Genomic DNA, 19877 nt, shown 5'->3' with positions numbered 1-19877 from the left:
GTTCTTCTGTTATTACTGTTTCCTTCCCATCTCTGAAACAAATGTATTGATGTGAACTGTGCAGATTTCTATGTGTAGGTAGGTGCATGATAGTTAAGACCTCCCCTAACTGTCTTTGCCATACATTAAATATAACCAGTATTAAAAAAAAAAAAAAAAAAAAAAAGAAAAAAAGACAAACTTTGTCAACTATTTGAAAACAAAAAAGTGGATGGACAAAAGAAAATCCAGTGTAAATACAGAGCAGGCAATCCTCCCTGTAGGCTTGGGGGAAAATTGGGCTTTACTGCACATTCTGAAAATTTGTGAGGTGAAGAAGAATTCTGAAATTCTGGTTTCCATTAAAGAACATGCTGAAGAATTTTCTCTCAGAATAGAGAAAGGCTTAAACAGGTATATCTAGATTGTTTAGTGGCTCTGAGGATCAAAGCTCTTTAAAGTCTACTTGGCAATGACAGGAAGGGCACCTACTGGAGCACAAATGTCTTGTGCTATGATATAAAGTGTCTCGAGGAGATAACTACATTTCTGCAGTAGATTTAGTTTCTGAGTTCATTTGGTAAATAACTGTAGAGTGTGTCATTATGACCTTAACGTTGAGCTGACAATTTTTAAGCCATGTTTTCTTGGTTTCTATCTGAAAGAAACGGACATAACCTCTTAGCCTGATATAAAAAAAAACCAAAACCAACCAAACAAAAAAAGCTGTTCTGGTAAAAGTGACTGGAAGAGCAGCTGAGAAGCTAGAAGAACACACATTTTTGCATGCTGGACTACTAAATGGACAAATAAATATAGCCATATATATGCACAAGTACAAATGGAATCAGGAATTAAGAAGTTTACGTAACCCCATCCTGACACCATCCCTTCCTTTTTATTTGCTTTTTAAGCTGTGGCTAAGAAGCCCTTGTTTTGGAAACAATATCCAAAAATCCACAGTATTAGAGATGTAATTATTTCAGGGTATTAAGGGGGAGTTATAAATGTCTGTAGATCGCTTCAACATCAAGACTCGACAGACCTGGGCATCACAAGAGAAATAATTTTAAATCTTGTGACCAAGTCCTCTTTTGAACTCCAAATACCCTTGAGAGCTTTGGGACTTGCATATAATGAAACATTGTTACAGCTGAAGTATTTGGATGCTACCCGATATGTTAGAACTTTCTTTATCTGAACTCAAACTATGGCAGTGTTAGAAATCAGTGTAATGCATAGTTTATTCAAAAAGTATTTAAAAAAAGAAAAAGTTTATTAAATGATCCAGTTCTGAGAGATGTTCAGCAGTATTTTTATTTCTGTATTATGCTATGCATTATGTTATGCATATGTACTCTTAAATAATCAGCTGATTATCTGTGTTCCTACAAAGAAAAAAAAAAAGTGATCCTACTCTAACATCAGTAAATCAATCATTACACCCCCTGCATGTCTGAACCAAAGTCCACACTGCAGATGGAATTGGTATGATTCTTAATTTGTGTACATGCACCCTATTGCTCTAAAACCCAGAGTAGGTCTGTGTAAATTCCAGAGCCTTTATGCTCAAGTATTTTAAGGGGTTTATGACCTTCTTTACTAATTCAAATAAATTGAAGAACCCTTTTCATTTAATTAGATTATATTTCTTATTTTTCTGATACCAGATTTGGTATATTCTGGAGTTTCTTGAAATGCCACATCACCAGAACTTAACTCGGTTTTGTTCTTGAGTTGTTGAACAAATTTTTCGTGTGCTAACAGTGCCTTTAAACAGCCAAAACCTCAACTGACATCGGTCAATTCCACAAGGACTGCAGGAGTGGGATCTTCAGTAGCAATGGGAAAAAAGTTTAACTAGCAATCACATTTTGATGTCGGTCTTCTCTTGCTTTTTTTCAGTTTTGTGCATGAGCTTAGGTTATTTTTGGATCAAACTCCAAAGGCATTGTGATGCCGAGTACTGTAAAATCTAAAAGCTTGCTCTCCTTACTGCAACTGAGAATCCAGTGTTTGATACATACGTATCCCTGAAAAACACTTGAAGAGAGCTAGGCATCTTAAAATTGGAGCTACAGAGCTTGATGCTGTGTTGCTTAAAAATAGAATGCTATTTTTAGCTTGAGGCATTTGACTACCATTGGAAAATGCTGTGAATAAACATTATCAAATTTCTACCTGTCTTAAACAATGCTTTTGTGGTGGTGCTTATCTTAATTCAAGATTTATGCTCTTGAATAACCCCCCAAAGGAAGACACAAGAACATGTAGTAGGGGGTTCATCCTTTCTGAAATAACAGGAGAAAAAATGGGGTGCCAGTAACAGCTACTGGATGAAATTCACAAAAGGTCCTTGGAGCAGAAATTGGAACACAGATCTTTTCTGTCTAAGGTGACTGCCTTAACCACCGAGAGAGGTTACAGTTTTCATGTTTCCTTGGTCCAAAAAAGATGGATTATTTTATGCAAAGGAAGACAGCTCCAACAAAAGAATGTGAGAGATGTGCCTCTAATCTGGAATAGTCTGTAGTCCAGGAGTTTAAATTTTTTCTGGAGAAAATGGACAATATATGCAGTATAGCAATTTGTCTTAGGCAAAAACCGTGGAACAGAACCTACATCTCTTCAACTGTTGTATAAAGCTGTTGGGGAGCAGGAAGAAACTGTTACGTGTTTTAAAAGAAAGGAGGTGTCAGCTACATATTCGCTTGTCTTTTAGATGTTCAATTACCAGACTGAATGAAAAAAAAACCCAACAACCAACCCTCCAAAGATCCCACTATCTAGTTTCTGGATCCCTACCGGATTTGAAGCGTGTGTCAAGCTGTGCTGCCCTGTCAGTGCTGAAGTTTTTATTGACATGTGCAGACGTAGGATATTAAATTGAAGAGCCCAGTTCTTGTGTTGCTTGTCAGCTGAACGTGTTTTTTCGGAATGAGGATTTTGAAGCTAGGTGCCTAGATTCTCTTCAAACCCTTTCTGAGGATTGACACACAAAATATTTTCAAGAACTGTTCAAAGTTGTTAATAAGAGCTGTAATGAGAGTTTTCCTTAAATGCAAATATTTGAAACTGAACAGATGCATTAGCAAATGTTAAGTGAGAAAGAATTATTGATAGAACAGCTTTATGTATTAATATATAGACCCCAAACTTTTTTTCTGGTTCAAAGGAAACGTGATTGGACCATTGTGTATTTAATCATCTGTATTTTATGCTCTAATTGTGTAAACACATGCTTACATGTTTAATTTTACATTTTATATTAATATTACATTTACTTCAAGATTATTGGAACTATGCAGACAGAACTGGTGTGCATTTCGTAGTGTCAGGATCCTCATGGAGACATAACGCTGCTTACATAAATTATGGTGTATTTATTCTATTTTGCCATGAAATAAACTGTTACCATTGGAACAAAATGATACATTTCATTCAGATTTTATGAATTCTCTCATGGGTATCTATGTTGTTGCTAATACTGTGGTGGTTTTTTTACTTTCTCTCAGGATGATAATGGCCTATGCTACCCTTCAAGCAAAAGCCACCAACAGACTTTTGCCTACTTGGTTGTGGATCCCTGCAAGCGACATGTGCATGCGCTGTATCACTGTTTTGGTGGAAGCTTATTTACTAACTAGTTATAAACGTGGCTGTTCTCCAGCTTTACAAGGGAGCTGGCCTTCTCTCTGCAGGAATTCAGGTAGAAATTGCCTCCTTTTCTTGGGAGGAAGGATGTGCTCCTTGGTTATCCGCTCTGAATGGCTACACCTTCACGCAGATGTTGCTATGTGGGTGGTGACAAAAGTTTTTCTGTATTTAAAAGGCACACTTCTTGAAGCTGTTTTCTTGGCAGTTTTGTCCCCCTTCATTCACCCGTTTTATCTAATAAAAGGTATTTCTCAAGGTGTTCTTGTCTCCGTATGAAACAGCTTTTCAGATCCACGACGCATAAAAGCAGGGGGAGGGTACAGAGTCAGTGAAATCTCTGTGGAATCGGGAGAAAGTGCGTCAGGCGGCCCGGCCCGGCCCGCGCCGACCTCCCTGCCGGGCCCCTCGCCCCCAGCCCCGCTTCGTCCCGCGCGCTCACAGTCCCGGGAGGCCGGTGCCGCCCGGGGCGCGGCCGCCCCGCCGCCGCCAGGTGAGGCGGGGGCCGAGGGCCGACAGGCCGGGCCCGGCCGCCTCCTCACCCCGCGCAGGGCCGGGCCCCGCCGCCTCAGCCCCGCGGCTGCGGGGGGGGGGGGGGGGGGGGCGCTGGCCGGAGCGGGGCGGGGGGTGTCCCGGACCAAGCTCCGGCCCCCGCCCAGCCCGCGGGCGGGACGCGTGTGGGGGCGCTCCTCCCGCCCGGCAGCGGCAACCCGGCAGGCGCGGGGGGCGGGGGAGGGGAGCGCGGCCGCCCCTCCCCACCCCCCCCGCGCGGAGCGGCCGCCTGGAAGTTGGGATGGAAGTTCGGGAGGGGAAGAAAAAAAAAAAAAAAAAAAAAAAGTTCTGTTTGGCGGCACCGCTCCGTGGCAGCCGAGGGCGGGCGGGCGGCAGCCGGGAGAGGTGCGGGCGGGCGCGCAGGGAGGGGCGGTGGGGTGCCGGGCGAGCCCGGGCGTAGGGCGGTCTGCGGGCGGCGCGCGGGGGGGTCCGGGGGGGCCCGGGCAGAGCCCCCCGCGGCTGCGCCCCCCGAGCGGGAGGCGGTGCGGGCGGGCGCGCGCAGGAGGGCCGAGCAGCACAGGCTGCCTCGGTCGGATACGGTGCGGGCGGGCTCAGGGGGGGCGGAGCCGGCGGCGGAGAGTGATTCGGGCGGGCGTAACTCCGAACTTTTGTTTGGTGTGTTGTGTGAGTTAGTTTCCGCCGCCGGGACAGAGGCGCCGGCCGGGCTGGGCCGGGCTCGGGGAAGCGCCGCACGGTCAGAGTTGTTTTGCCAGTTGCTGCGGCCGGGTCGGTTTCCCCGCCGAAGGGCGAGAAGCAACCGGCGACAGCGGGACGAACCGCGGCCCGGGGAGCGGGGCATGCGGGGCTGGGAATCCGGGCTCTGAGCCGCCGAGCCCCGCCAGGGAAGCGCCGGGGGGTCCCGACGGAGCCATGGATCCTGGGCAGCCTCAACCGCAGCAGCCGCCGCAGGCAGCGCAGCCCCCGGCCTCGCAGCAGCCGCCGCCGCAGCCCCCGGGCGCGGTGTCGGGGGCCCCGGCCGGCTCGGCGCAGCCCCCGGGCGCGGGGCCCCCTCCGGCGGGGCACCAGATCGTCCATGTGCGGGGCGACTCGGAGACCGACTTGGAGGCGCTGTTCAACGCCGTGATGAACCCCAAGGGCGCCAACGTGCCGCACACGCTGCCCATGCGGCTGCGGAAGCTGCCCGACTCCTTCTTCAAGCCGCCCGAGCCCAAGGCCCACTCCCGCCAGGTGAGGGGGAGGGGGCGGCCGCGCCGCGGGCGGGCGGGGGGGGGGGGCGGCCCGGCCCGGCCCGGCCCTGCGCTCACTCTCCTTCCCCGCCGCCGCCGGGCTCCTCCCGGGGGAGGCGTGTGGGGGAGGGGGCCGGGGCGGGAATCCGCCCTCCGCGGGGCTGAGCGGGGCGGGGGGCGTCGGGCCGGGGCTGCCGGGGAGCTGCAGCCTTTCTTCCTCCCTCGCCTTGCGGGGGAGTCCGCCCACCCCTCCTTTATTTGTTCTTCCCCGGGGGCGCCGTGCGGCCCCGCGCCTCAGGGCGCTGAGGGGAGCCGGCGCCGCGGCGGGGGGGCGGGCGGCCGCTGGCCCCGGCCCGGTCTCCGGTGGGGCCTCGGGCTCCACATCCGCTCCTTGCCGAGACCCGCGGCCGCTTTCTCGGCCTCACAGGGGAGGCGGCGGCGGTGCGGAGAAGCCCCTAAAACTTACGTGAAAACGCTTTTCTTGGAAGACGGGGAGGATTTCGCTTTGAAGTTTAATCCTCCTGCGTCGTGGGGCTGCCCGTCTGTTGAGGGGGGTAACGAGGTTGTGCCCAACTTCCCCCGCCCCGTCAAACAATATGGATGTGGCTCTTCCACCATTTCATCACTGCGCTGGCTTGAGTAGGATTAACCCCCTCACGCACACACTAAAGAAGTTTAATTTCCGAGCCGCGCTTCAGGGCCGACGGCGCGGAGGGTCCGCCGAGCGAACCTCCCGCAGCCCGGGCAGCAGCGGTTGGAACTCGGCATGGCCGGGCTGGGGGTGGCCGAGGCCTCGGCGGCCCCGGGGGGCTGCGGGCAGGGCCGGCCCGCGGCCGCCGGGAGCATTCGGTCTTAAGCAGAGTGACTTTTGTGCCAAGACCTAGGTGTTGGTGTGAATACGACTGAAAGTTAATGTTTAGGCTGCTGTTACCAACTTTTTGGAAGGAGGCTGTGCCTACTCGAGTGTTTTATTAAGTAGTGAACTTTGTTGCTAAGCTATAAAATAGGTTTTATTATTGGCTATTGTCACTGTGTAGCCAGTAGGAGTGAAACTTGCTCTGTGTACTGGTGCCTGGTACTCTTGTTGTTAAGGGTCTGTCAACATTTCCATTATTAAACTTCTGTTTTGAAGGATTTATAACTTGGCTTCAGAAATTCACTCCAGGCTGAACCTTGGCACGTACTCTCTCGGCCTAGGAGTTAATTCATTTTCCAAATACTCGAAAAATCAGTCTGGCCTTCATATTGCAGGACCGAAAAGAAAAAGAAAATAGAAAGGGGTGGGGCTCAGTTGCTTCTGTAGTTTTGCTTGCTTCTGAGTTGCGGACCTTCGTCGATAGCATACTGAAATCCAGCGAGGAATAAGGTTATTACGTGTAGTTTTTTTCTAAGTTGTGCAAATCTTATCGCAGTTCCATGGTGCACAAATGTGAACTGGTATACATTCAGCTAACAGCGGTGCTGTGTCTTGTTAAACACAGTAACTGTAGTTAAATAGCTGTCGCGTTTGAAAGGCACTTAACGTGTGTGACGTTCATACAACTTGTACTTTCAAGCTTAGCGTTATCTTGCTTGTGTATATTACTCTTCATCTGTAATGCATATTTAGTTGGATCACTGTTCCTTGTACCAGTCGGTGGTTCCTAAAACAGAAACTTGAAATCCAGCTAAAGCCAGAGAAGTATCTGGTTCACCGTGGACTGTCTTTTTAAAAAAGACTGTTTTCATTTTCCTTTTCATCTCATTGTGCCACGAAAATACTGTTTAACAGAAAAGGTCTTTAAATTTCTGTAATTCTCCCACTTTCTCAAGAACTAAAATGCCTCAAATTCAGTTGATTTGCAACTTGGTGTATTTTGTTTAAATGTAAGCCAATTCGTTACCAGTTTAATATATGAAGCTTCACGTGTGCTTGCATACAGATGCAGTGAAACAGAATTGTCAGTTCTCCGTAAGAGTGCATAAATTGGGGCCTCATAGAAGGTGCAATACCTTGTGTAGAGAGGTGTGGTAGGGGCTGATACATGCATCTTATTATAGGTGTCCGTGTCTTCTGGTGTATCTACAAAATCAATTAATTGGTAAATATATTTTTAAAAGTCAATATTACTTTATTCCAGTTTTCAGAGCTGCTTTTTCTGTTTCACAGTGGACACGTATTTACTACTGGCACGGAAGTTCTGTGTACTTATGACTGGTAACTCTGGTGAATGGTCTTGTGAGTCATTTCTGATTGACTGGTTAAACAGTTTGCTGAAGCTTTGCTTTGGCTAAAGCGTGGACAGACTCTTCAAAAGCTCCCAGTACCCTAAAAGTGCGGTTTGCATGTCATTTAGGAAATTTGGTGTTCAGTATTGTTGTATAGGGTTTTTTTTTTATGGTTGAGTTCAGGAGTCTTCCTCCGTTGGAACTCACTGCTGTCAGTAGGCATTTCTGTTGCTTTTCTCCTTGTGTAATCTTTTTAAACCCCTGCAGAGGATGTATGTGTGGGTGTATTTGCACCCCCACACCCCAGTTTCAAAAGGAGAGTGGGAAATTAACTCCTCCACCTAAAGTGGGTGCTCTGGTAATGGGTGGGTGCAGTCCAGTAATGAACCAGGCCATATGCTGTATGACGACTGCTGACTGTGGCCATGGTTTTTTCTTAACCCTGAACCAAGGAGTAAGAACTTTAGTTTTCAAAATAAAACTAAAGGCACTTAGCACATACTTACAGTTAATATTTCTTGACTTACATAAGGGCTTTTGTGATGCTAATTAACCAACCTACTTGGAGGCTTTCTTGAACAGCAACAGCTGGAAAATAAGCAGAACTTTAGAATGACTAACTTAAGAATTTCTTCTGAAAGGTTCATTTAAAGTGAAATGTCTTCTGACAGCTGCATTTCTGCTGAAATCTAAGAATCTTAATGGGAATAATTTCACTCCTGGCAGGCCAGCACTGATGCAGGGACAGCAGGAGCCCTGACCCCACAGCATGTCCGAGCTCATTCCTCTCCAGCATCACTGCAGCTGGGAGCTGTTTCTCCAGGGACTCTTACACCCTCTGGAGTAGTGACTGGACCCGGAGCTCCATCTTCCCAACATCTCCGCCAGTCCTCATTTGAGATCCCTGATGATGTACCTTTGCCACCAGGTTGGGAGATGGCTAAGACACCATCTGGACAGAGATACTTTCTTAAGTAAGTAAAACTTGTTTTCAGTTAGCTTTATCTCTGGCATTTTTTGTTGTGGGTTTGTTTTGGGTTTTTTTAGTACAGTCGCTGAATTTTAGTAAATTTCATTGTGTTTAACATACTTTTAAAAACATGCTCCTGATTTTAAGTAGGAGATCCTACCACTTCAGTATTTCTCCAGTATTAACTCTCTGCTGGTTCTCAAAACTGTATGGTACTCTGTGAATATTTATCCTATCTTAATTTTGGCTGAAGAATGTTATCCATTATACTGTATACTAAAAATGAGTGAAATGCGCATAGTGATTTTTAAACAACGTGACTTTCGGATTTGCTGAATCTGGCCAGAGTTCTTGTGCAGGTCAACATACATTTTACCTCATTTTTATGACACAGATGTAAAAATTCAGAGTAATTTTAGAAATTATTGTGGTGAGAATGTATCAGGACTTCTTAATTTTTGAACAAGGACAATTGTGTAAGTACACAATCAAAACATTTTTGCCTACTTTCTAATCATGAGGAAATTAATACATGTGTGTGTTTGCAGTTTTAGGGTCATCTACATTCCCTGCAGTGAAAGGGAAATTGCAGAACTTCTAACATTGTTTCTTGTTCCTACAGCTGTAGCTTTTTCACACAGTGAAATTATTATCACCTTTTTCTATAACTGAAAGAGGGGTTACACATGCCAGCCATCTGACACCTAATTCATCAGGGAGCATTTTCTTTTATGCTGTGTAGTTTTCTAAAACAGCAGGAGCTTGTCCTTCTTCCTGAAAGTATGCCCACCAAGACGCATAATTGGCCCTCAAATATTTTGACTATATTTTGAACATTTTATTTAACTGCAAGTCTCTAAATAACCCATTATATGTCATTTTCAGGGCTGGGAGAGGGGAGGGCAGCATAGTGTGCTATTTATGTAAAACTTGTTTCAGCCAAGAAAAACATCTTTATCCCTACCTTTCTTGCTAAAACACTGTCATTAATATATGCATTTGGTTGAAGTAGTTGAGTTTGTAGCTTCAAAAACAAATTTACATTGTCTGCAACGAAAATGGAACTTGCAGTACTTCTTAAAACCGTTGCTTGTTCCTATAGCAATGATGTTTCCATACAGAAATTAGCATCAGTCTTTTTTTAACCGAAAAGAGGTTATGGCAGTTGTCTGACATCATTTGAGACTGAAGGTTACTTTTTGAAAACAATCATTCTGTATTCGGAATACGAAAATGAGCATATATAGATCTTAAAGGTGTGATATTTTCTTTGGTGAAGTTTAACAAATCAGCGTATTCTAGAATGTGAGCTCTTCAGTGGGCACAAATAGAATTTTTTTTGAACTGTGTAAGTTTATGCCATTTGAGAATTGTAGTTCATTGGACCCTGAGGAAGGCACAGACAGTTTTAAAATGAAAAGCAAACTTTGTGCTAGTGAGAACTCTTAAAGAGCAGCTTATGAAGCATGAAAAATAGATATTTGATTTTTAAGTTTTACTGTCACAAGTGTTTGTTTGATAATGCTGTCAATTTTACAGAAATCAGTTTAAGAGATGCAAAATGTCTTCATGGTCTTACCGATTTTTTTAAAATCATGTTCATTCAGGTGAAATCAGAGTGAAAGGTTTGTTCTTGGAAAGCTTCAGTTTCATTATTACCAGAAAAAATCTTTTCCTTTTTTTCTGCAAGTTTTTTTTGTCCTTTCTTGGTGTCCTGGTATCCATTTCAAAGGGTCAGGTTTCAGCAAGAACAATAAAGAGCCTGAGACTGGAAAGTACACACAAGTCTGGCAAACTCATCTGCATGAGCAAGATCGTTTGTTCTCAAGCAGACATCCAAAGTAAATGATTGAAAGAGCTGCTAGCTGTGAAGGATGTGTCTTGAAGGGGAAAGGAGTGGAAACAAACCAGGTTGTTAGGAAGAAAAATAAAGGCTGTACTTTTTGAACCTCTCCCTGCTGGGTCACATGCTGACCTTGGGAGATTTTAAACAGCTTAATGGGCTGTTTTCTTTTGGCTTTCCTTGGGTGATGCTGTGGTATGGGAGAGTCTAATGAGGACAGTTCTGAAGGCTCTGTTCACACTTGGAGAACGTTTGTTGTTCCTAAAATGTTGGTTAATGCTCTCTACAGGTGAGATCCACCAACTTCATTGGAGTTCATGAAGATTTGTAAAAAAACCATTTCAAGTACTAGCAAAATGTTTGCTTTGTATGTTCAGGAAACCTGAAGAAATGTAAGAATTATTTTTGAGTAGTAAGTTTGCATTTCAGAAGCTTTTTTCAGGGTTGAGTGATAAGTTCTGTCTCCTACTGCAAGCCCATTAAAACTCACATCATATCTAGTTATACCTTAAATATTTGCTCGAAGCGTGAGTACTAAGGTTCCTGATGCTAAATACATTTAATGTGATTCCTTCTACCATATGCAGATTTTTGGTGTCTCTTTCAAGTATTCAGCTTTTTTGTTGGATTGGCTGCATTGCTTTTTGTTTCCATTTGCTCTGCTCTGTAGCCACTCCATGAAAAGTCTGGTAATCAGGCTCTAGAAAGATCTTTTCAGAATAGGTAACAGAATTAGATTTTTTCCAGATGTCAGTAAGCCTTATGGTTATAGTTATCATAATATACTACAGTGCAAACAGAATAATATAAAATGGAGTACTGTACTTGGTACAGTCTGGCGTATAGTCACTTCCACTAATCAATGGGTCAAGCACTGCAAGCATAGTAGTTTGTGTAGAGAAATGGAAATAGTGTGTATGGGAGAGAAAATACTTGTCTGTATGTATAGATACATGCATAGAGTTATTTGGCCAGATATTTTATATACACACCACATGTATCCATACATATTAAAAGAGAATGAGAGTGGCAGTGTAGGGTCTGAACCAGAACTACTCTTGTCAATCAGTCTGTCATCTAGGTAAAGAGAGCCCTTTATGTATGAATGCCCAACACACAATTTGCCAGAATTCTGCTTACTAGTGTTCACCTCACTGTTATGAGTAAGACTCCTGAGTATAATTTTCCATTAGTGAAAATGCAGGTGATTTTGGTCAGTGCATTAAGACATGCTTGCTATACAGATGGTAAAACTAATACTATTTTTTACTGAAACTGCAACTTAAATAGAGCTCATAAGTTAAGACCTGCCTGGTTAGTAAGTGGTCACATCTGAGTCATCTCAGCATTGCTGTGCGGTATGCTTTAGCCCATTCTTAAACATGCAGTAAAAAAGACTTACTTGGTTTGTGTGGTGATGTCAACTGCATTGCTTTTTAACCACTTCCTGTTAGCCAGCTGCTGGTTGACATTTCAGTGAACTATGGAGAAAGATAGGGGATTGCTCTCTAGGCAAAAGATAATATGCCACGGGAGTAGTAGATAACAACTTGCAAAAAAAAATAAGTTTTACTCAATTTTAGAATTACTCTTGTATAATTTTAACTTAGTGTTATGCTTTTAATTCTTACAAAGCTTGTGTAATACCTCTTCTCATTTTGTAGTGTGAGGAAAAGTTAACTGATTGTCCAGCAAACCAATCTTGTAATTATTTTTCCTACAGGAAGTAGTTCTTGCAAGCAGTTTATCAACAACTTCCTATTTTTTTCTGTGAAGTGTTGAATGACTTCCTGAAGGAGGCCAAGGTGGTTTTCATTAGTATCTGTGGGTGTGTTTGAGGTCTTTACCCATTTGGCAGAAACCTTGGAAGTAGATTGCTGTTACACATTTCTTATGTGCTCTATACAGAGGTATGGCTTTGGATGTTATGAAACCAGATCGTTTTAAGATAACAGGGAAGTTTGTTGCTGCGCTTTTTTTTTTTTCCCATGTCACACATGAAAAATATCCGGTAACGCTGTTAAATTTCTCTCGCATCCCATTTTTGCCCCTGACTAGAACCACCCACTATACTAACATCATCTACTCCTCTCTCTCCCACCCTACAAAAGTAATCTTAGTCTTCCAGGGCAGATGTTTATTGGAAAAACTGCTGCCACAGTTGCATATTTTATTGAATACCTTAATTTACTGGGGAAATGCATATTCAGAATCATCAGCTAATATGAGTTCTTGTGTTTATGGTTCTACAGTTCAGGCTAGTTTGTCATTAAAAGGGGCTGTATTGTTGGAAACCAAAACTGCAACTGCTGCTTCTGATGGGTTTGTCCACTTTTCATGCTTTTTATACTAAAAAGCAGTTGAAGATTTTTGTTTGCTAAATTTTATTTGTAATATGTCAAGTTAATTTCATTTTTATATTGACTATTTCTGAGTGTCTATGAAAATATTTATAAGATCGGTGCTGTACAAAAAAAAGCCATGAGATTTGTGCGGGGGAAAATGGGCACTGTTGGTTTCAGAACATAGCTGGAGGAAAGAACTATTAGTTAAAACACTTTTAAAGTAAAACATACTGTGGTATGTTTTATTTCCGTTTCTTTAAGAAGGTAAAGGAAGAATAAGGGCGAACCTGCCTTATTTGTGTTAGCACTGAGACTGAACTGGAAGGAGGGTGAAAGTACATCTTCAGCCCTCTGAATTCAGAGAACTTTCAGCCAGCTTAGTGGGTGGGCATCAGTGAAAGCAATGGCACACAGTGCTTTTCTTGTGTTTAGTTTTGTTTCGCTTAAGAAAAATTGCAAACAGTGATATCCATACATTCAATACTCTGCCATACAAGGTGATTTTATAAGACTATTGGAAAAACAGTTTAATAGATGTGATTTCAGGTAAACCAAAAACATCATACCCTGTGGTTTTCACTAATGTATTTTCCTTTTATTTATAAGCATATTGGCATTTTATTATCTCCAGAAGAAAGTAGAACTGGGGAAAAATACAGGATCTGTGGCAGTTAGTTGTAAATTAATAATTAAATTATCTCTGAGGACTTTTTTTGTTTTCTTTAATTGGCTGTCAATCTGTACCTTTCTTACTCCCACAGGTTTTTGCCTTTCAATATATCTCTCATAAAAATAATCTTTGTGCTTTATAATGTCTGATTTGGTGCCCATTGAAATCTTTCCATAAACTCTAAAAAGTACTGGATTAATCCTCTACTGAGAGCTTCTAATACTGTAGAGGAGCATGTGCCAGCTGTAGAAAATGTGAATATAATTCTTACAAATCTAAATAGGATCTGAATATACACTCAATGGAGAGAGAAAGCAATGGCATGCTAGGAAGAATAAGGTATTAGCGCAGTGTTCACTAAGGAGGAAAAATATGGTTGTTTCAAGTAGCAAACATATAAAACTAAACCTTTCAACTTCACTTATGGAGTTGGTCAAAACTACTTCTGGTTTAGCTGATGAGAATACTGGTATAGTTTTGGTTTGTATGCTTTAATGCCTAAAACTGTTTTATAGCAATGCTTTTCTATCTTCTGAATCAAGTTTGATATCGGTTTTATCTTACTGTGGTCTAAAAACTGTGCTATGTTGAAAGCTGTAATTGTGACCAAGATCTTTATTAACTAGTCTTTCATGATGAGAAATCTTAGAGTCGCTCTGATCAGTAATAAGAGGAGGCTTCTGATACAGGTTTAATTGGAATTTCATGTTAAAAAAGATGCTTCTGCAATTCTGCTTCTTAAAGATTTTGTCAGGTTATATTTGGTTTGAAGTAGTAGCATCAGGCTCTGTGGGAGCAATTAGAGTGCTATGGAACCATTCCTGTTTTCTCGGGTCTTGACCTTTTCTAAAGACAAACAAGAATTAGATATAAATCAAGATGAATGTCCTCTAGACTCTCATCCTTTTGCCTTTCTTCTGTATGTTGAAGATGGCAAAGAATTATAGTTGTGGTTTTTTTAGTAGTCATCTGGTTTGTAGCATAGGGTAATCTGTAACCCATCAGTCACATCATGGAAATTCCTACTCGATAGAAAGCAGTAAAATAATAAGAGGATGTTAATTTGAAAGTTCCCATGAAAGTAAGACGGGCACTACCCACCAGTTTTTGCAAAAAATACTTTGGATGGGTAAACGCAATTGAACTCATCAGTGGCCTATGTGGGTAAAATCATACCTACTTTTACAAGATCAATGTCTTACTCTCGTTTCTCTTTTAGAAATGAAAAAATCAGTAGCTTTAAAATTCCAAATATAAACTCTTCATTTATAGTTTGCACAGTTTCCATCTGTAATTGTGGCGCAACAGCTGCAGTTTTTTAAAAGCTGACACAGCAAGCAAAGTGGAATTTTCACTCAGTTTATCCATTTTTACAGTAGACTTTCAGAGAAGGTAACTTATTAGCACTGGGAATGCTAAATATTTAACTACAGGACCTAAATTGGGTTACATGTAAAATTAAAGCAGAGTTCCTGGTTTACTCCCAAAGAAACGTTTTCACGTATCAGACATAAGCAGTTACTGGATGACGCCTAGGAGAGCAAGATGTGTTACTCAGGGTTGAGATACAAGGTTAATGTTAAAACTAGTCTGATATGAACTACAAGCAGTTTCTTTTGGGCTCTTGATTAAGACTAGACACCTCCCTCCATAACCAACCAGAGAAAAAACCCAAAATTGAGGTAAACAGCTAGAGAGAGCTGTCAGCCAAAACTAAAGATGTTTCTCTTCTTTTTATATGTGGCCAGACCACTGCATGTGTTTGTCTTCATCGCTGGGAACAAATTCAGATGATGTAATTAGATTTAGTTTAATCTTTTGAAACTGATAGCTACTCAGTTCTCCTATGAATTTTGTGCCTTGTGTTTTTATGAATTCCAACATATTTGCATTTATTGTTTGTAAAGTCCAAACATACATACGCAGTAAAACTCATTAATGGTGGAACTCGCTGTCTTTCACTTCTTGTGTAAACATTGTTCCCTCTTTTAAGGTGTGGGTGTTTGGTTTTTTTTTTTCTTTTTTTTTCCCCCCAACAAGCTGTGCATGATTAGGTAAACCTTAATATTTAAATGACTCAGTTTGTCTTGTAAATTCCAAAGAAAATTTGACTTGGCTGAATGCAGGAAATTTACAGGAGATTTCTGTGAATAGCATCCTTTGGCAGGTGCCCCTAAGACATGGTCAGGATACCATGTAGTTGACCCAAAAGAAAGACAGAATTGTCTCTAGGGGAAATTTGACAGCCTGGGGGTTAGCATAATGTGAAACAAAACTTTTGGGAGGAGGCTGTGTATTGGAATGTTAACAGATGCCATGTAGTGGCAGGACATACTGTCACAAACAGCTTGCTACCTCATTTTGATGTAGTGCTGCCCTGGGAAATTTACCGGATAAACTATAATTTTTGTTAAGCATTTAAATAGGAGTCGAGAGCATGGGGGAAATTTGTCGTATTTATTATGAAAACGGTACCTAATAGCTGTTCTTTTGGTAAATAAAACTGGAGTTTCATTTGGAGAAGTTTTTTTGAAAGGTGTGACTAAGTGGTGTCTCTGCTTCATGGCCTCCTGAAGTGCTTCTTGGAGTCTGTTTTCTGGGATTCACTCTGCTGGTGGTTTATTTGGCTTTTTTTTTAACTAAGTTACTTCAGGCTGTGTTTCAGGCAAGTATAGCTAAGTTTTCTAAATTACTGGTTAAGTCAAGCTAATAATATAAAGCTGCCTTGTAAAGTAAGACTTTTACCAGTATACTGCCTGTCAGTCATGCCAGTTGCTAAGGCAACAAAGCTGTCTTGAAAACAGTCTTGGACTTTGCTTTAATTTCACTAATGAGACTTTGCTGTGTCATAGTGAAAGACCAGATCCCTTTTGTTGAGTTTCTGACATGCTGTTTGGTAACTTAGATCAGTGTTAGTGGTTAAGTTTAGTTACTGATTATTCTATTGAGGTTGTGAAGCCAGGTTTTTTTTCTGCCGAACTGTTTTATAGGGAAGTCAAGTAAATGTCATTTACTATTGCTAGTTTATCTCCAGTGGGTTCTGGTTTATGGAAAGCTTTGTTGGAAGCCTGTCTGCACTACAGAAGTTTACTTAAATAGTGTTAACTGCTTTAAGGATGCCTTTCCCTTTCTGATTACCTGTTGTAACTGAAATGCTAAGTAAACCTTTTGCCTTTTCCAGATATGTTGTAAAATTAGACATTTATGACATAATAAAACATTATCTGAAAGCAAACATGCATAGATTGTATAGGCAAAATGAAATTCTTTGGGTAAAGGAAAGAAACGCAACTCAGATATTTTCTCATAGGATCTCACTTTTCAAATTTTTTTTTTTTTTTAATTTGTTGTTCCTATTTGAAAAGCTTTCTTGGCAAGTCCTCTGCAATTACTTTCATTCCAATGTTTATACAGAATGGTGAGAAATAGAGTAAAAGATAAATTTCTTTCCATATTTACTATGCTGATGGTGTAGTTAATATAGTTGGTAGACCTAAATATCCAATGCACACATAATTCAGTGGTGGCTTTTATTTTTTTATTTACAAAACCTTTGTCATTGTCAGAGTTTTGTCAGAGCTTTGCATGAGTTAGGGACGTGAAATGAGATATACTTAAGAAGGTGTAATCTGATGTATAAAAGGCTGTTTACAAAGAAAAGGTGAAAGGACTTGGAAGGATGTTCTTTGCCCAACTTTATAGGCCATTTTTATAAATATATGAAAAACATATTTGTAGAAAAAATAGTACCGTGCTTTAATTGAAGCTTAGGTGTCCAGTGACTTTTGTGCTTGTCTTTGGGTCAGAATGAATTATACTCATTTAACAATAACAAGTTTTAAATACTTCCAGTCTTCAGTGAAAACAGTTAATAGCGCATTGCATGGTTACAGGGCTTTACACATGAGCCTGACTAAGCTAAAACTGCCTGTGTTCTAGTTTGTGTATGGATAGATTTTTGAGAGCTTTTTGTTATGCTTCTGTTGACACAATTATATGTATGTTATCATCAATGTAGAGCTGTGTTTCATTTTCCTACCTTCTGTCCCTAAACACATGTATGCTTAATTTCCATCTGTGTATGTCAGTTACACTCTACTAGCCAGTGAGTTTAATATTTGAAGTGAAGTAAATGTTCCCTTTCATAAGTCGTCTTGCAGGGTTTCACTTTTTAGGGGAAACTTATTCTGAAACTATTCTAAAGCAGACCTAAGATATTGGGACCAAATAATTACTAGGTAACAGAGGACAGGAACTTTCAGATTTGTAGTATTAGGAGAACTGTTATAATCTGTATGCTTGTGGGTTTTGTTGGTTTTTTTTTTTTTAAATCATAATGACTAATAACTGGAAAAAATCTATTGGATATTTCACAATATCCTGATAATTTAGTCACTGGCTAGGCATAAGGAGGAGAAAATGTGAAACAGACCTTAGCATAAACAGTTAGTTAAGAATTAACATTTGAGCATCCCTATTAACAAGGTCAAAGGAAGTCTTAATTACATTCTTTTAAAAAGTAGTTTGCAATTCAAATTTGTGCCCAATTTTTGTTATGCTGTTAGATGGGTCTTGACATGATCAGCTTTGTATTATAGAGATTTGTTGAGGAACTTGGATAGTTCATTGTTTTCTTAATGAATTAAACATCAGTTGTGTGTGATAATGTCTCCAGGAAAAATGAATCTTAATTCAGTTTCATAGTTGTGGTAACCATTTTCCAACTTCTGGTTTTAAGGTTGCATTGGAATAGGGAGAGGGGAAGCAGAAGGGGGACTTTTTTTCTTCTGGTGCAACTATTTGTGTGGCTTTTGCTCAGGGCTACAATTTGAATCCTGTTTATGCTGTGATGGTGAGCAACTCAGAGATTGCGTGTGAACTTTAATTGATTCCTCCACTCTGCAATCCTGTTGGAGTAGGAGTGTAGACCCTGGTCTGTGCCAAGTTTTGCCCTTTTAAAATGGCCTCAAATGCTTGCTCTGTGAAACCAAAGAGGGAAGATTTTAAGTCCTTTCTAAGCCAAGGTAACAGCTAATTTACGGAATAGTTGAGGGAATTGCAGTAAAGTGAAAATTCCTGGATTTTGTAATGGATAAATTTTATGTAAATAAATTTATGGGAAGAAGTCTTTTATCCTTACAAGAAGCTGTTGAGCTCTTGTTTTGTGCATGCACAACAAGTTCGTTTGTATGGAATTTATTTGAAATACAGGAGATTCTGATGCTGATGCTTCTTTCTTTGCCAGGATCTGCACATAATTTGCCTATAACTTTGTGAAATTCTTCATATGAAAGATATAAACAGACTTACAATTTTGCTAATGCACAATGTTTTACTTTATAACTACCTGAAATAACTAGCTTCTATCCAATTTATACAGATAAATATATTTGATTGTTATTACCCTTACCTGCAGTTGTGTTACGAAGTTACGAGAGCTTAGAATACTAACCATTCAGTTACACACATGCTGCTGATTAGAATATTTCAGCCCCACCTACCATATGTAGGTAGGTATGCATATACTTTATCTTCATTTAGTCAAACTGCAAGATACACCTTCTGTAAAAGTAGATGCACATATTCTTTTATTGTATAGGATGCTGTTCAGTTCTTGACTTTCAGCTAAAAATCTTTTGTCTGTTTTGCAAGCTGCAGAAAAATAAATAAGATGCAAATTTTTGTAAGCAATTACTTTATCAAACTGATGAGTCCAGAAATAAAAACTTTTATTAAATGAAAATATACAGACTGCAGTGCAGGAGCAAATGGTGCTGTCACATTGTGCGTCATAAAACAATCCTTTCGTTTGCACGTCATTAGGGCTAGTAGCTTTTCTTTTAGGTTAGTATATGGTCAGAGGCACTATTTCTGCTAAAGAAAAAACATTTATTTGTCAAAGCTATTAGGCTGTTTAACTCATGCTCCTGCCCAGCATTTTAGATTGGCCGAGAATTTCCCAGCTGTTACCCCTTTAGTGGCTCCTACGGAGCCAATATTTCGCTTTTGGCGAACATAGCAAGGCTGAACTGCAGAATCAAATGATAATGTTGTATTCTTTCATATGGGTATCTTTTTGTGTAATACATCAAAGCTATACTTAAAATGGTTAGGTGAAGGAAGAAATTCAGAAGATGATGTGTGGTTGAAGTGGAGATAAAAAATAAGAATACTGGCAGTAGGAAGGCAGTAGAAGTAGCTATACTGTTCTCTCTAAGTCTTCATCTGTTGTTCCTGATAAGATGTTCAGTTTTAAAACGTAGCAACTGCTGGGCCCTGTCAGCTTTGCTCTTCTAAGAGAGCTTATTAGCAGCATATCTTTAAACTGTCTCTGTTGGTTCAAACCAAGTGCCTGTCCAGATCACTATGTTGTTGCCAGTAGCGGTCATGAGCAGATTTCTTGGGAAGACCAAGAACAGGACAAGCATGTGTAATACACTCTGAGAACTGTCCCAGCTTCCAGCTGTCC

General features: G+C 41.2%; 2 protein-coding genes across 10 annotated transcripts in view; both read left to right on the top strand.

The window, feature by feature from the left end:
• Positions 1-3941, top strand: part of CFAP300 (cilia and flagella associated protein 300) — a 31642-nt gene extending 27701 nt beyond the window's left edge. For both annotated transcript variants that reach the window (XM_074817002.1, XM_074817001.1), the window contains one exon: positions 3495-3941. In XM_074817002.1, coding sequence (XP_074673103.1) covers positions 3495-3626 — 132 coding nt within the window. In that variant the 3' untranslated portion in view covers positions 3627-3941. The remainder of the gene's footprint in view (positions 1-3494) is intronic.
• A 371-nt stretch (positions 3942-4312) lies between these two features.
• The window catches only part of YAP1 (Yes1 associated transcriptional regulator), a 98517-nt gene continuing 82952 nt past the window's right edge, over positions 4313-19877 (top strand). For all 8 annotated transcript variants that reach the window (XM_074816198.1, XM_074816196.1, XM_074816197.1 and 5 more), the window contains exons 1-2: positions 4313-5373; positions 8307-8554. In XM_074816198.1, the coding sequence (XP_074672299.1) occupies positions 5056-5373; positions 8307-8554 (566 nt within the window). In that variant the 5' untranslated portion in view covers positions 4313-5055. The remainder of the gene's footprint in view (positions 5374-8306; positions 8555-19877) is intronic.

The sequence above is a fragment of the Strix aluco genome, chromosome 2, assembly GCF_031877795.1.
Source record: "Strix aluco isolate bStrAlu1 chromosome 2, bStrAlu1.hap1, whole genome shotgun sequence".
Lineage (NCBI taxonomy): Eukaryota > Metazoa > Chordata > Aves > Strigiformes > Strigidae > Strix > Strix aluco.
The sequence above is the reverse complement of the archived record's forward strand: the minus strand, read 5'-3'. Positions and strand labels throughout refer to the sequence as shown.